General features: G+C 41.4%; 1 protein-coding gene across 2 annotated transcripts in view; it reads left to right on the top strand.

The window, feature by feature from the left end:
• The window catches only part of ATRN (attractin), a 259,935-nt gene that overhangs the window by 174,288 nt on the left and 68,251 nt on the right, over positions 1-17,396 (top strand). Inside the window, exons 25-26 of one of the 2 annotated variants that reach the window (XM_045019463.1) lie at positions 5,435-5,496; positions 5,666-5,754. In XM_045019463.1, coding sequence (XP_044875398.1) covers positions 5,435-5,496; positions 5,666-5,675 — 72 coding nt within the window. In that variant the 3' untranslated portion in view covers positions 5,676-5,754. Of the gene's footprint in view, positions 1-5,434; positions 5,497-5,665; positions 5,755-17,396 lie in introns of those variants that run through there. The other variant, XM_045019462.1, reaches the window with a different exon arrangement.

Raw genomic sequence — 17,396 nt, forward strand, 5'->3', positions numbered from 1 at the left:
CCTCGCTCGGCGTTCTTACCTGGGGAACACGGGAAGCACGGTGCCGCCCCCTTCCGCCTCCCCCTGTAAACTCCCACTCAAACTCCCCTGTTAGCAGCCCTGTTGGCCGGCTCCTGGGCCGCTGCGATCAGCTGTGCCGCTGCCTGGCTGGGTGGCCTCTTTTATAGGCCCCCTCCTCCGCCTAGCTCCACCCCCTAATCAGGGCTCAGCAGTCTGCCCCAACAGAGACACACAAGCACCACAAAGACAGACGCAAACACAAATACCTGGCTCCTCCAATGGGAACTCCCACTCAAACTCCCCTGTTAGCAGCCCTAATGGAGAGCATTCCAACGAGGCAGGTGGCTGGGACCTGCATTGTGAGGACGACCAGCAGAAGGGTGAACAGTAACAGTAGTATGGTGATCTAGGTGATCCGCATCGAGATGGCAGGGACTGCGATCGCAGTGCCGATGACCGAGGGCGAGCCACAGAGGGTCTGGACTGCAACCACAGAGGGTCTGGACTCCTGCGGCATGGAAGTGGAGATTCCTCTTTCCTCTTGGGGGATCAGCAGCACTCCACTGCCCCCTGAGGGATATTGGAGGCTGGCTTTCCCTCTTGGGGAGCCTTTACCAGTTTCTGAGGCACGTGCTGCATCGACGGTGTGGGTGAAGGCCTTTGCTCTTTCAGCGCCGGGGGAGCTTGTGAAGTCGTTGGTGCAGTCGGGTTTAGGTCCCATGCTGCTCCCAGGAGTTGGTGGTGGAATTTTCAAGGGGCTAAGGGTCCTGACTAGGGAGGCATGAACTTTTGGTCCGGAGTGGCAAGTAGGTCCCTTGCCCGATGACGCATGGCCCTTCTTGCCTGGTGCTGGTGAACCATGCTTCCTAGCCTTCTTTTTGGGCACTAACGACAGGGAATGGTGCCAGGTGCACACAGCGCGCCGAGGTACTCGGCAAGTCCTGGCAGGATGGCACAGAAGCCAGACAAAGGGCGGACTCCATGAGGCGAGCCCGTAATTGAATATCCTGCTCCTTCTGCATGCGGGGCCGAAAAGTGTCAAATTTGTAAAACCCATCTCCACTGTGTGATTCCCCTAAGACCTTGAGGCAGCTGCTATGGGGGTCACTTACAGGCATAGGCCTGTTACGGTCCACGCAGGGCTTAAACCCGGGAGACTGGAGCATGCCCAGCCTGGGGCAAAGTCCCCACTGGGACCCTAACTGCTAACTACACTTAACAACTTCTTAACACTAACTACTATAAACAAACTATTTACAAGGCCCTAAGGCTCCAAGTCAGTAAGATGAAAACCACTAGCCCGTGCAGTGCAAGGAAAAGCGCTCCCACTAACCACCATGGGTGGTAAGAAGGAACTGAGAGGGCGTGGGGTCAGTGGCGCCTGATCCGTAGGGTCATGGCACCTATCCAGGAGCGTAGCACTGAAGGAGTGCCACTGTCAACCCTACAGAAAGCACTAAGGCAAAAATATCCAACGACCGTGCACATGGGCTCACACACAGCTAGACTGGAATCGACATGCGCAGGCACATGAAGCGCTTTATTTATAGCCTTTATTACTCAAAATTAAATAAGAATGTAAACATAAGCTAAACAAATATGTTTATAATAGTGTTTACAAAGTCTAAATGAACTGATTTCAATTTAGAGATTGTAACTGATGGAGTGAAAAACAATCTCGGTAAATCAGTATTTGGACATAGTTATTCTAGTCTTATTAAACTTACTTTAATTCTCTCCAATACTGAGGTGCTAATTGTGATACCAGCCCACAACTAAAGATGCTTAGTCTTGTGCAGTGCCGATTTGCATCGATCTAAATCTATAAAATGATCCATGACAGTTAAACTAAAAGTGATTCTAAAGTTAGAAATACCAGCTATTACTTAAATACTGAAATTTCAGTTCAAAATTGCCTTCCTAGAAAGTATTTCATCGCCAAGCCCTTTCCTTATGTGCTCTCACAAAATCCACTTAATGATTCAAAGCTATTTCAAATGTCTTATGAAATTCACCAGTAGGGGTAACCACATGTCACCTATAATCTTATTTTACTATGAGATCTTACTATAATCAAATGTAAGGTATACTCTTTAATTTTTAGCTTATATCTCATTAAAATTCAGTTTTCATGTAACTGAAAAGCAGTTTTATGTGATACTGCACGTCACTGAGTTTTCAAAAAATGTGATAGTTTGTAATGCTTTCTTTCAGCTATCTTCTCACTACATGGAAACAGATTCTACTAGTAGTGCTATGCTGAACTACTGTGGTGAATGGTCTGGTCTCATTGCTCTTAACCATTTATTAATAATACAAAATTATTCTTAGGCATCTACAGTGACACTAGTTTGTGAAGGACCACAGGTCATGACTCCATAGTTAAGATTGAGTTCCATTTTGCACATATAACCTCTTTGTTTCACATGGGAAAATACTGCACAGTGAATCCTCCCCAAAAGTACAGCACTTACTTTTTTTAAAGTACAGAATGAATTTTCTAACAATTTCTAAGTAGATTTTTTAATTAGTGTGAGTTAACATTAATCAAAAACTGGATCCATTAAGACATTTTACATATCAGTTTTGTTTTTCCTGAATGAGTTTAATTAAAGTATAACAAACACTTCAACCTTTCCATATAGTTAAACATTAATTAAATCTTGAGTACAGGCTGTATTCAAAGAAAGTAGGCTGTACTTGAGCAAAGTTATTAATTGTTGTTGTATCTAATTATGATGATAATAGGCTACAGAGGGGGTCACGTGAAGAGCACAAGGTGTTTTTAACTTGTGAGAAGTAAATTATAGAAGTCACCTGAGACTTTTTACCCTTTTACAAGATGCAAACTCCCCTGTTACGTCCTTCCAAAAATATACGCTCTGCCAAATCAATCAAGAAACCACACTTACTAGGTCACTTATACACCAGAGGAAGCTGACTTTTCTGTTACCTAGAACTTATCCATCTTTTCATTTTCACTTTAATTTCTTATTCAGACTTCTGGCTCCGGCCATCCTTTTCTAGTCATGGCTTAGAGATGAGTTCCTTGATTCTGTTATCACAGGTGCTTTACAGCTTTGGTATGCACATAAGCATCTCAATTTTTTTCTGGGATCCATCCTGCACTGAAATGGCAGCAGCTTGTTTTTAATATATAAATCCCACTTTGATCTGTTTTAAAAGAAGGTCTAGGCCATAGTCATTTGTCCTCCACTGTATTTAAAAGAGGTTCGTAAAACTTGTTTAATTTTGTTTACTTGTATTTCAGTTGCAATGGGCTTTGACTTTCAGCATGCAGTAACCTGATAATGATTCTTTCAGGAGGATTGTTTGTCCAGTTTCTTTTTCTGCTTCTAGATTCCTTGTTCTATAAAAGATTTTAGTTAAAAATTACAGTTTTATCATATTCTCTCATCAATATAGGTCATATTGTGAATCTATGACTGTACAACGTTACCTCTAATATCAGAGGGATAGCCGTGTTAGTCTGGATCAGCAACAAGTCCTGTGGCACCTTAAAGACTAGAAGATGGAGCATAAGCTTTCGTGGGTGAATACCCACTTCGTCAGATGCATGTAATGTGGGATTACCTCTGTTTCAGTATCTTAGACAGACAAGGTGGCTGAGGTAACATCTTTATTGGACCAACTTCTGTTGGTGAGAGAGACCAGCATTTGAGCTTACACAGAAGAAGGAGATCTGTGTGTAAACTCAAAAGCGTCTCTATCTCACCAACAGAAGTTTGTCCAATAAAGATATGACCTCAGCCACCTTGTTTCTCCAATATCCTGGACCAACATGACTACAACACTACTGTATACAAGTATCTTAGGCATTACATAACATAATACTACATAACAAGTATCTTAGTTACTCTCACTTCCTGATTCTATAATATATCAGGAGCTTGAAATTATTTGATTTGTTTGAAATTATTAATATTCCTATCTTGGTATTTGTTTTAAAGAAAACATAGATTTAGCCCTCTGTGCTTAAAATGTAAAGTGCTGTAAGTGCATCTCAATACATTTTCTGTCCTTTTTTTAACTGGAAAACTCAAGTAGACTGTTGGGCAGTGCATTAAAATTAAATTTAAAATACAGCTTGCTGAATCTTCCCATCATGTATAGGCAGTAGGGTTGAAAGAATGGAATCGTACAGTCTGCAGCTTTCAGTGCTGTTGGGTATAAGCTTTCCAGCAAAACAGAAAGTATACCATTATGCACTCCAAAGGAGATTATAGCATATAAAGATCACTTCAGCATATTTGTAAATAAACAGTTCTGGCCTGCTACTGTATGACATGGAATATAATATAGATATTTAAAGCAAATATGGCAACAGACTGTTTCTGGAAAAAATAATAAACCAATGGTAATTTTTCTGGTATTCATAATATTCAACCTGTGGCTGACAGTGGGAATAGGTTAAAATTGATACCAATATTGCTATGATATGTAATGGGAAAATAGAAACAATGCTTTGAGACAGACTCCATAAAAATGAAAAGCTCTGCTGTATAAACTGACGGTTTCCATTTAGTGTTGGAAAAAGTTCTGATTGTTCACGAAAGAGTTAATTTCCTGTTGTGGTGCTGGGATTGATAGTCAGAGGAAATAGGAGGTACCTGGAAAGAGTTTGTGCAATATTAGCAATCACAAGTTGCCTTTCTGTTGGCTTGCCTTCCCTTTGCTTTGTTGTTTTTAACCAGACTCTCTAATCTCTCCTTTTGCCTCTAACCACCTCCCAATTTCCTGTTCCTTTCTTCCTTCTGTTTTGTGTCCAAAAAATTGGTTGTTTTTCACTTTTCAGTTTGAGTGGCTTGCAGGAAAGTGAGTTAAAATGAATGCCATAGTTGTTTTTACAGTATCTATTATCTTCTGTGTTTCATGCCTTTTTGCTGCTCTTAGTGTAAGTTACTTATTCAAGAAGATCTTGCTTTAAGAATATTATTTCAGTGGGGCCAAGCAATTCTGCTTACTTTTGAACTTTTTAGTATTTATTGTACTTTATTGGTTAATATGTCTGCAGTAATTCAAAATATTCAACTTTAGCTGTATGCTGCTTCTTATTTGTGAGTATTGTGATCATTTTGGATTTGGAGCTTTTCAAAGATGATTACCATGTTCTTTTGCCTCATTTACCAAAATGATATATTCCTGGATTGTAACTGGAAAAGCTGAATTATTTGTTTTGTTTTTAAAAAGAAATTTGGATGAAGCATTTCAAACCTTAATCTGAGGTCTGTTGCTTCTTCCTCGGAATACTACTTAATATTTGTTTTTAAAAAATCAACATAGTGTACATTTTGAAGAAAATGAAGCAGTATTTCATAGTAATTGTTGATCCCAGCAGCAGTGTAATGATGAATTCTGGATATAAATTATCTGCCAGTGAAGTAACAGGAAAACATTTGCTTTTCTTTTACAGATTGCTTTCTCACAGCACAGCAACTTTATGGACCTGGTACAGTTCTTTGTGACATTTTTCAGGTACTTTTCATTTTAGGCAGATAAATATTTCAACTGTTTTAAGAAAGCTCCTTTTATCAATACACTGATTTATAGTTTATTAAAGTTAAACCATCATCTTTAGCTAACATTTAAGTCTAGTGAATTGAAAGTACTACTATTAACATTTAAAATATTTTTTCTTTGTAAGGTTAAATTAGAGAAATTGGCTACACGTCAGTGCAAGCGCACACCATCCTCTGAATAAAACGAGCCCTTATCCTCAGTGTGAAACAGGTTCATGATGCCATAAGAATGGAATCAACAGAAATAAAATAATAATCTATTTCCTCTTCCATTCTTCTAAAGGGTGTTCTTAATAAGAACATGGGAAGTCTCCAGAAGTGATAAATTGGGTCCGTAGGATTTCATAAACTGATGTGCTGGACTTTCTAATTGTAGGGACTGTTAATATTTCATAACCGTAATAATACTGTATATAAGCTACTTAAGTAGCACTTTCAAGTGAACATTTCAAAGTGCCTTATGAACATTAAAGCCTCACAGTCCTTTGTGAAGTAGGTAAGGATTATACACGTTTTACTCATGAGTAAACACATACAGAAATGGTATCTTGCCTGAGCTTTTACTGACATTCAGTGGCAGAAGAGGTCATAAAACCTAAGAGCACTGATTTGGCATTTCATGAAGATCACTTATCGCGGCTCCTATATCAAACTTTTTTCGTAGTGTGGACTACATCTTAAAATAGTGCTGCGAGGACACTTTACAGTGGATGCTTGTTTACAGCAACACCTTGTAAGAGCGACGGCTGCTTGCGAGCAACATTTCCCCTGGGAACACTTTCCCTGCTGTCAATTGTTGACACTCCCCATAACGGCAACAGTCGCTTCGGTGCAATGTAGCCAAAGGGCACTGATCAGTTCTTACTAATAAGCATCTACTGTAAATGGTTTACTTCCTGTCTCATTCAAGTTGATATGGGGTAAAATCTTGTTCCCATTGAAGTAAATGAGAGTTCTTCTTCAAGTAGCATTCTTGACGGTGCTCCACTTCAGATACACATGTGCCTCTCAAGCCCTTGATTGGAGATTTCCTGTTAGTAGCATCTGTTCGACCTATGCATGCACACTATACAACTTTGTGCCTCGCTCCCAGGGCGTATAGGGCTGCCCGGGCAAATCACCCTCAGTTCCTTCTCTCCAACCTCTGCCTGAGACGGAGCTCTAGCATGACTGCCTTGTGTGCGCCTCAGTGTGTTTTGTAGTTTAGTTCAGTGTTTCTAGTTATTGTTAGTTGTTAGAATAAAATCAGTTAGATATGAGAGGTTTCATTTTTTTTCTCCACCCACCCCTCCTTTTTTTCCTCCTCTTCCATTTTTTTTTTGGTGAGCTTATTTGGTCTGGCTGGGTCTGCCTGGCTCACAAGGTTTCAAAAGCTGATTCTCTTGTTGTGTGGCTGTCCCAATCAGCAACAGCCACTCTAAATGTATCCATTGTGTGGGAGAGTCTCTTATCTCCCAAAAGTGTAACTTTTGCCTGGCTCTAAAATCTAGAGCTCAGAAGAATTGGGAGACCAAACTGAAGCTGCTGCTGATGGAACACTCCCTTTGACCTCCTTCCGAGTCGGGTCAACAGACCCCGCACCTTCCACCTTCCCTCCCCCTGCCATTCATCTGTCTCCAGACGGTGTCCCTTTGGCTAAGATCTTCTCTAGAAGGGAGAAGATCTCAGAGGATTTAGGGAAGGTTCCAAAGCAGAGGAGCTTAGTCGCCCACCACAAGGAGCCAGCTCCCAAGAAGTTCTGATCTCCTGCTAGGTTTATAGTGTTGGAGGCCTCAGTCTCTCAGCTCGGTACTTTCGAGTTGGAAGACTCCCTTCCTCTAGTACCAGTGGAGCAGACCCCAGAGCACTTCAGAGAAACATAACACTGGCAGAGCCCCAGTACCATCTGCCTCCAGATCAGCACCATCTTCCCACTTGGCACACTCAATACTGATAAAATCAAAGCACACCCCTTTGGCCCCAATGCCTACGTACTCCAAAGGTATGTTACTGCCCAAGTCAACTGGTGTGTCAGTACCGACCCGCTTGGATCCTCAGAAATTCCTTTACTCCATGGACTTGTCAGTGTTAGATGAGCTGGAGTCCCCACTGCTTAATGGTCCTGAATGACACTGAGTACCAAGATCACAGTCTCTAGATTACCTGTGCTTCCTGCTACTGCAGAACTCTCCACCTTTCTTTACTTGCCCCCACCCCCTCTCCCATCTTGGAGGACATTGAGGAGGATAAAGGAAACCTTCAATCAGCCTCCTCCTTATCTGTGTGGGGTTCCCCTCTGCATCATTACAGAAACTCATATTCTAACAAAAAGACCCTCAGCCACATGAGGTATGGTGGAATCAGTCCTGGGTATCAGCCCCTCTCCCATATGGGCCTCTCCAGTGGTCTTACTGGGATCCTTGGGCAGCTTATTGGCAGCAGTTTTCCAGACCTCTGGCTCCACTGCACCAGGAAACTAGGGTCACAAATTCCCCTCTTTTTTCTTCATCTCCAGACAAGACAGTCGTGCCTCTACCATCATCGATGACTGATGATTTTCATCAGTTCCAGGACCATGTGAAGAGAGTGGCGCAAACACCCTCCAAATACTTCTTGAGCAGGTTAAAGATTCACATCACAAGCTCCTGGACATTTTCCAGAGGGTGACAGCCACCCGGGTTGTGGTATCAGTTAATGAAGCACTCCTGGATCCTGCAGAGGCTGTGTGGCAAACTCCTGCCATCATACAGCCAACTTGTAAATGGGCAGATAAGAAATATGTTACCTTCAGGGACTCAGAATTTTTGTTTCCCTCCCCCCACCTAATTTCCTGGTGGTGGGTGCTGTAAATGAGTCAGATAGACAAAATTACTCCAGATCTACTCCTTATGATAAGGACCAGAAAGGTTAGACCTTTTTGGGTGGAAGGCCTACTCATCTGTGACCCTCCAGTTTCGTATCACAAACTATCAGCCAATCATGGCCAAGAATAACTACATGAGTTACAACAAGTTTGCGTCCTCAATTGAACATCTTCCACAGGAGCATAGAGAACACTTCAATGCTGTTATTAAGAAGGGTTAGTTATTATCCAGACCCTCTCCAAGTGTCCTTGGATGCCACGGACATTGCTGCTAGATCCATCTCCACAGCAGTTGTCATGCACAAGGTGTTGTGGCTCCAGTTGTCAAGATTCCTGAGAGAGGTTCATAACATGGGGGAGGACCTCCTGTTTGGTCAGAAGCTCTTCTTGGGAGCTATGGATTAGTCTCTGTACATGTGAAGGTCTCCAGGGCCACATTGAGGTATCTTGTTATATACACCCCTACAAACAAGAGGAGATTTAGCAGGACTCAAACTTCCCAGAGATCGTGGCTGGCTCAGTTCTCTGGTTTTCACAGAACTGCTGAGCCTGCTAGAAAAAGACAAATTCCAAAGGAAAAGAGATTCCCACCCTCCTTCAACTAGTACACTGTCATCATCAAAACAGCAATCTTGATGTGTTGGTTGAGGGCTCAACTCCTTCCCCACCTCTAATCTGCAAGCTGCTACTTTCTGCATACCTTCCTGCTTTTGGAGACTGCATTTTCCATTTATAACAAGACTAGTGGCGTATTACAACAGACAAGTGGGTCATGGAGGTTATAACTTTATATCTCATCCGCAACCACACCGCACTTCCCTGTTCCACTTTAAAGAGCCCTCTCATGAGATTATGCTGAGTCAAGAAGTACATTCTCTCCTTTGTTTAGAACCATTTCCATCCCCACACAGGTGGAAAGTAGTTTACTCAAAGTATTTTCTCATGCCAAAGAAGGACAGAGAGTGGAGACCAATCTTCAATCTAAGATAACTGAACAAATTGTTAGTCTCAGAAGTTCTGGATGGTGACTGTGGCAGATCTAATCCCTTCTAAATAGACAAGAGATTGGTTTTTGGCCCTCGAACTGCAGGATGGTTATTTCCATATAGCAATATGTCCCGTGCACAGGAGATTCCTGCACTTCACCATGGGCCAGGATCATTTTCATTACTGAGTATTTCCCTTCAGCCTCTCTTTTGGCCCCAGTGGTGTTCTCAAAGGCTTCAGTAATAGTGCTGGCTTATCTTTGTTGAGAAGCAATTGTAGTCTTCCTGTGTCTCAATGATTGGCTACTCAAGGGCTGATCTTTTGAAGCAGTACTAAATCCCACTCATACAGCTCTCTACCTTCCAGGAGTTGGGTCTCCAACTAAACACAAAGTAGTCCAAGTCAGCCCCTGTACAGAGAATACAATTCATAGGGACATACTTGAATAGTTGGCAGCCACTTGCTATGATACAGCTGGTGCTTTGCCTCCCCAGAGAATTGTAGCACACTGGACCAGATCACAAATAGCTTCTAAGTGTTACTCAAAAACATTCCAGTGTCTGAGAGACACAGAGCTGCTAGATGGGCTTCAGTGCATATTTTATCTAAACACTTTGCCTTGGTCCATGCCATCAGATCTGACTCAGCACTTGGTTCTGTTGTACTGGCTTAAGTCTTGGACTTGATTCTGAAACTCCCTCTTTCCTGTGAGGATACTGCTCAAGAGTCACCCTAAAGTGGAGCACCCCTAGGGACACTACTCGAAGAAGAAGAAGAAGAAAAGATTACTCACCTTTTGCAGTAACTGGTTCTTTGAGATGTCCCCCTATGGGTGCTCCAATACCTATTCTCCTTCCTCTCTGCTTCAGACTGTCCTTGTTGGATGTTGGGATTGAGAAGGAACTGAGGATGGTTCACCTGTGCAGCCCTCTGTACCCTTGGAGAGTGGCACGAGGTTGTATAGAGTGCATGTGCGGCCTGAACAGACACTGCTAATGGAAAATTGGATCAAGGGCTGAAGAGGTGCATGTGCATCCGAAGTGGAGCACCTATAAGGATGCATATCTTGAAGAACCACAGTTACTGCACAAGGTAACAAGTTACTGCACATTGAAATCAGTGGGGCCAGGATTTCACCTATGTGATGTATGTTGCAGCTGTAATTGCTTATATAGAAAAGTAATATTAGGAATGTATTTGGTCTTTGGCTGTCTCTTAATGCATTTTAGTTGCTGGACTGAGCACCATATGGTCAGTCAGCACTCTGCAGACTCCCAGCAAATGCTTTACTGATCATCAATGGTCCATGGACCAGTGCTTCAGATCCCCAGGTCTAAATGATACAGTAAAATAGTATTCCTCTGATGCTATCATATTAATAGAAGCAGACTTTAAAAAAGAAGAAACAAACATGAAATATATGCTAACACAAACCTACAATTTAAAAATAAAATTAAGAGAGTAGGCTGAATTGGACAGTTGATGGTGATGATTTTTCTGTAACTCTCCTAGAAGGTGATACCATAACATTTTAATAAAAACTTAACATGCCAGAAGAATAAAACTATCTAAGTTCACAATAGTGCTGTTTATCAATGTTTTCCATCCATCCATCTATAATGTATTCAGTCTCTAAGCGTAGCAGTGACTATTAGCCTTCTTTCACACTGTTTTGCTTCATAATCCATATAACATAGATTATCAGGGTTGGAAGGGACCTCAGGAGATCAGCAAGTCCAACCCCCTGCTCAAAGCAGGACCAGTCCCCAACTAAATCCCCAAATGGCCCCCTCAAGGATTGAACTCACAACCCTGGGTTTAGCAGGCCAATGCTCAAACCACTGAGCTATCCCTCCCCATTCAACCACATTAGAACAGTATGATTCATATTTGCTGTTTAGAGTTAAACTGCATTGAGATTTGTCTTGTTTTTGAAATTCCATGATGGAATGTTAGTCATGGTTCCATAATTAAGGTTGCAACTAGGCTCCATGATAAAAAAAAAGTCTTATTTTTAGCCCCTTATAACTTTGTCTAGCAAAATAGAATTGATATGAAAATTTTCAGACTGATTTTTAAGGCGAAGGAGAATTTTTCTGCCAAGTCTGAAGAAAATTGTTAAAACTATATTTGAACTACAGGCCATTTAAAAAATGGAAAAAAACCCACCCTAACTTTGAAATTTTGATGAATGTCTAACATTTTTTGAGTGCCATTGGCACACACAGAAAAATATCTTATTTCACTCCTTCAGATTTCCCATATAGTTGATCTTCCTTGAAAATTAATGCACAGATTGTATTATTGTCATCTCTTTGAAGATTCTGCATAGTTATACCCTAGTCTACATCAGCAGCCATATCTCATCCTATTGCCTCCCCTGGTATTCCAATTATGCCAGTCACACTGTTCAGTTTGTCTTGTTTTGCATACAACTGTCTTTGTGGCGTTTTCCATGCCAACCCTATACGTAGAATGCCCTTCTTTTTCTGGTCCAACAAATCATCCTCCTCTCTTCACTAAAATCCTTCCTAAAAGCTCTCTCCTCCAGGGCTATTAAAAAGAGACAGAGTGGTCTATTGGATAGAGTACTAAACTGGGTACCAGGACATCTGAATGTCAGTTTCAGGGCAACTGCACCTGTATTCCCCCTCTGTGGTCCCTCGGAGGCACCCACTATTAGGCTTCCAGCTCTGAGTTCTCGTCTTTCTTGAGTGGAGGCCTGCGTCTCACTCCCACCTGACCAGGGGATCTTTAAGGTTGCACAGTTCCCTGCTTGCACTGTGATATCCCCAGCAAGCCAGAGTGCCTAGAAGACCAACATTTGTGCTTTGCTTTCTTTCCAGAGGCCTATGATCAGTGTATTGCCACAGTTAAAATTTACCACACAGCTCTTTCTAAGCAAGCACATTTATTATTAAGGTGAAAGCAGTACAAAGAAAACATATTAAAAACAACAGAGGAACCTACACACATGCTAAAAAGCTTTCCAGGGGTCACCCCCAGCTCCAGCCGCAGGCTCTTGTAGGTGTCAGTTCTTCAAAACCACAGTTGGGTTTTCTTTGTAGTTACAAGTTCATAACCATCTCAGATTCAGAACCCAGGCTGGGCAGTTCAGCCATTTCTTTATACAGTTGGGGCCTTTGATCTCCAGTCTCCAGGAACAGATAAATCATCAGACAGTGACCCATTCTTCAGGGCGTAGCTTCAAAAGGCTGGATTTTTATATATCTGCAGTGAAGAATTTGCATTTAACCTCCCCCTAGGTATTTCCCAGGAAATCCAGTTCACAGCATTGTCCCAAAAGTACCTTCTTCTCTGCAAATTGTTCAATATAGTCCTATATTAAAGGCCTCACATCACATCCCCCCGCCCCCCAACAGGTTACTTGCAGGCCCAGCCCACAATAATTCATAAACTTTGCATTTACAATGGACCCAAAAGATACTTAAACTTAATTCAATATGGTCTCCCAAGGATATCCAGGAAATTGCCATATCGACCACACTGGGGTCTGTTCCCAGCTCTGCCATTGACCTGTTATGGGACCTTTGTCAGATAATTTCTCCTCTGTTTCCCCTGTTCTGTGCCTCTGTTTATCGTCCTGTCCTGTCCTGTCTTGTTGATTTTGATTGTAAGCTCTTCAGGGCAGGGATTCTCTCTTGTGAGTATGTACACTGCCATGTACAGTGGCACAATATCTGGACTGGGGCCTCTAGGTGCTGCTGTAGCACAGATTATAAAAGTTATCAATACTGAATATTCCTTTGAGCTTTCCAGCACATCCTGTATCTATCTTGTTTTGTTAGGTTTTAAGCTCTTCAGGACAAGGGCTTTCTGAGTTGTATATTGCCAAGCACATAAAGTATTATTTACAGAAACTCAGCTGTACCTAAGCAAAGTTATGAACAATTTTTGTATCTGATTTTGTGTGTTCATGTGTTAGGATGTTAGGTTTTAGAACTGTCTATATGGAGGTACAGAGCTATTTTACTGATTGCCTAACTTCTTTCAGGGTCTGTCCAGCTAAAAATGGCTTGGTTTGAACGTTTCATGCTTTGCTTAGCCTATGCACAGATTTGAATTGTATGTAACTAATTTTTAAAATAGCCATACTGTGTGGTACATCAATGCATTCTTTACATAGGAGCATCAGAATGGCCATCTAACCCAATATCTTTTCTTCCAACATTGGCCAATGCCAGGTGCTTCAGAGGGAATGAACTGAACAAGTAATCATCAAGTGATCCATCCCGTTGCCCATTCCCAGCTTCTTGCAAACAGAGGTTAGGAACACTTCAGAGCATGGTTTTGCATCCTTGCCCATCCTGGCTGATAGCCATTGATGGAACTATGCTCCATGAACTTATCTAGTTCTTTTTTTGAATCCTATTATAGTCCTTTGTGGATACAGACTTACACAGCTACCCTTCTGATACTTGTTATAGTCTTGGCCTTCACAACATCCTCTGGCAAAGAGTTCCACAGGTTGACTGTGTGTTGTGTGAAGAAATGCTTCCTTTTGTTAGTTTTAAACCTGCTGCCTATTAATTTCATTTGGTTAACCCTTTGTTCTTGTGTTATGAGAAGGAGTAAATAATATTTCCTTATTTACTTTCTCCACACCAGTCATGATTTTATAGACCTCTATCATATCACCCCCCCCTTTTTCCATGTTGAAAAGTCCTAGTCTTAATCTCTTCTCATATGGAAGCTCTTCTATACCCCTAATCATTTTTGTCACATTGGAATTGGAAAAGGTTCGGAAGAGGGTATCTTTTTTTGAGATGGGGCGACCACATCTACACACAGCGTTCAAGATGTGGACATACCATGGATTTATATAGTGGCAATATGATATTTTCTGTCTTATTATCGATCCCTTTCCTAGTGATTCCCAACATTCTGTTAGCTTTTTTGACCACCGCTGCACATTAAGTGGATATTTTCAGAGAACTATCCGCAATGACTCCAAGATCTTTCTTCAGTGATAACAGCTAATTTAGAACTCGTCATTTTGTATGTGGAAAACATAATTCCAACTCTAATGTGCATTATTTTGCATTGATCAAGTTTCCAAGTCTCATAGCTCCATACATGTGTTAATCTGTGCAAGGCAGGGCAAGGAGATGCAATAAGAGTCAAGAACTCTGTAATTTCAAAGATCCCAGTAGGATAGAGAATCAGTTACCTTGCACAATTCTAGATCTTAGCTCAGTTTATGAAGGAACAGGGAAACCTGCAGAGCCCCAAAAGCTCTACAGGGCAAACAAAGCCAGTAATCTAGTTGAACAACCATACTCCAGAGAATAGCGTGACCGAGAGCTGGCTGGGACTAAACTCTACTCTGGCCTTGTACTTAATTTCTTTTTTTATTTAACAACCAAGTTCCTCTCCTTTGAACGGTTTGGAGCTTGAAGTTCAGTGATTCTGAATGCCTGAAGCTTCCTTTGCTTTCAGCTGGAGTTAGGGCCCTCAGCAACTTTGAAAATCAGGTCCAAGTTTGCTAGTTAACTTTACGGTTATTATTCCATACAGTAGCTTTTTATTTTAAGCTCCAAAAAATGTCAGTAGATAAAGGTTGAGAAAAATGGCTCTTACTGGCTCATTAATATTTCATTATAATTGAAACTGTAAGAGAAATGATATTCTAACCACTGTTAACCTTTTCTAAAACCAAATGAATTGCAAGGAAACTTTTTCTTCCCCTCTCCTTCCCTTCCTGCTGTTTTCTTCCCTCAAAGTTTAAGCTATTGAAAGCTTTTTTTGTATGCTCTGACTGTGGTTTTTAAAAGGTGTCAATTTTTTTCTTCAAAATATGTTCCTCCCCATTCCCATTTCCCTAGTAATTTTTGTAACAGTATGCAAAATGGTTTTTATACAAAAGGCATTATGAAAAGCCTTCAGTCCCTACTAATCTCATGCCACCTACATCTGATTTCATTTCCTGTTATCTTTTTTAGCATCCTGTGTTTCTCCACAGGGATCGGTTCTGGGTCCGGTTCTGTTCAATATCTTCATGGATGATTTAGATAATGGCATACAGAGTACACTTATAAAGTTTGCAGACAATACCAAGCTGGGAAGGGTTGCAAGTGCTTTGGAGGATAGGATTAAAATTCAAAATGAGCTGAACAAACTGGAGAAATGGTCTGAAGTAAATAAGATGAAATTCAATAAGGACAAATGCAAAGTACTCTACTTAGGAAGGAGTACTGCAGAAAGGGATCTGGGGGTCATAGTGGATCACAAGCTAAATATGAGTCAACAGTGAGATGCTGTTGCAAAAAAAGCAAACATTCTGGGATGTATTAGCAGGCGTATTATAAGCAAGACACGAGAAGTAATTCTTCTGCTCTACTCCATGCTGATTAGGCCTCAAGTGGAGTATTGTGTCCAGTTCTGGGCGCCACATTTCAGGAAAGATGTGGACAAATTGGAGAAAGTCCAGAGAAGAGCAACAAAAATTATTAAAGGTCTAGAAAACATGACCTACGAGGGAAGATTGAAAAAATTAGGTTTGTTTAGTCCGAAGAAGAGAAGACTGAGAGGGGACATGATAATAGTTTTCAAGTACATAAAAGGTTGTTACAAGGAGGAGGGAGAAGAATTGTTCTTCTTAACCTCTGAGAACAGGACAAGAAGCAATGGGCTTAAATTGCAGCAAGGGAGGTTTAGGTTGGACATTAGGAAAAACTTCCTAACTGTCCGGGTGGTTAAACACTGGTATAAATTGCCTGGGGAGGTTGTGGAATCTCCATCATTGGGGATTTTTAAGAGCAGATTAGAGAAACACCTGTCAGGGATGGTCTATATAATATTTAGTCCTGCCATGAGTGCAGGGGACTGGACTTAGATGACCTCTCGAGGTCCCTTCCAGTCCTATGATTCTATGATCCCTCCTTAAAGCCTGCTGCTTCCAGGGATATTTGCTTCTGTTTCTCCCCAGTTTCCTCATAGTCTTATCTTTCTTGAGCTGGCATTCTGTGTCTTTTACTTTGAGATCTTTAGGGGAGGGATTGTGTTTTTGTTTGTTTGTAAAGCTCCATATAAATTTATGTTGTTATGTAAGTGATTATCCATATATAATTCTGCTTATTTTATTTTGATGAAGTGGCTAATATGATTTTAATTTCAGGAATCACCACTGGAGGAGCAGTGTGTATAGTGGCACAGTAGCTGAGGAGGCACTTTTATGTAGTATATATTGGTCTGTTTGTTGTAAGCCTTTCCCAATTGTTTTTGGAAAGCAGGAATATGTCACATTACAATAATTCAGATCTCCTGGAGTCTCGCAGTAAATGTTTTCTTTGATATTCTTTGCTTATCCATTGACTTATTTTATAGTGTCTATCACTATATGTTACTATTTATAAAGATCACACAAAATCCCATCTCAAATCCATTGTACTGAGGAACAGCAAGAGCTCATGTCCCTCTGATCATCATTTCTAGACACATCAGTAACAGCAACCAACGAGACTCTAAAAATAATATAGGCACACCGATTCATGAACAATCTGAAACCAAATCTCCCTGGTATCAGCTCAGAAGACTTCTGACCCGCATATGCAACCAAACATGTTGTTCCCTCCCAAAGTGCAGTCTCTCCTGGCTAGTCTCTGTCAGACACGGTCCATCGCTATACTCAGCACCTTAACTACCTTGTGTCTTGCACAGACTTGAATTCCACAGGTGAGAGAGGCAGATTTCTCCTGGCGGAATGAAGTCGATCCCCACACATGATAGAGACATGTGACAGTTCATTACAGCATAGAACATTTTAGATAAAGCAGTGAGGCTTCTCTGTGTGTTTCCCAACCCTACAAGTTCTGACAATGCAGCCAAACCTATGCAGTTGAGGAGCTGACCTCCATTACTCTACCTTCTCCTCCACCCTTGACTCCTTTGCTCCTCTGTCCTATTGTAAGGTCCACTCTGCCACTCCCAGCCCTGATTCACCTCAAATATCCATTTCCTTCACTCCTGCTCTTGCACAGAGTTGTGTGTCTGGCAGAAATCTCATG

Source organism: Mauremys mutica, chromosome 5, assembly GCF_020497125.1.
Source record: "Mauremys mutica isolate MM-2020 ecotype Southern chromosome 5, ASM2049712v1, whole genome shotgun sequence".
Classification (NCBI taxonomy): domain Eukaryota; kingdom Metazoa; phylum Chordata; order Testudines; family Geoemydidae; genus Mauremys; species Mauremys mutica.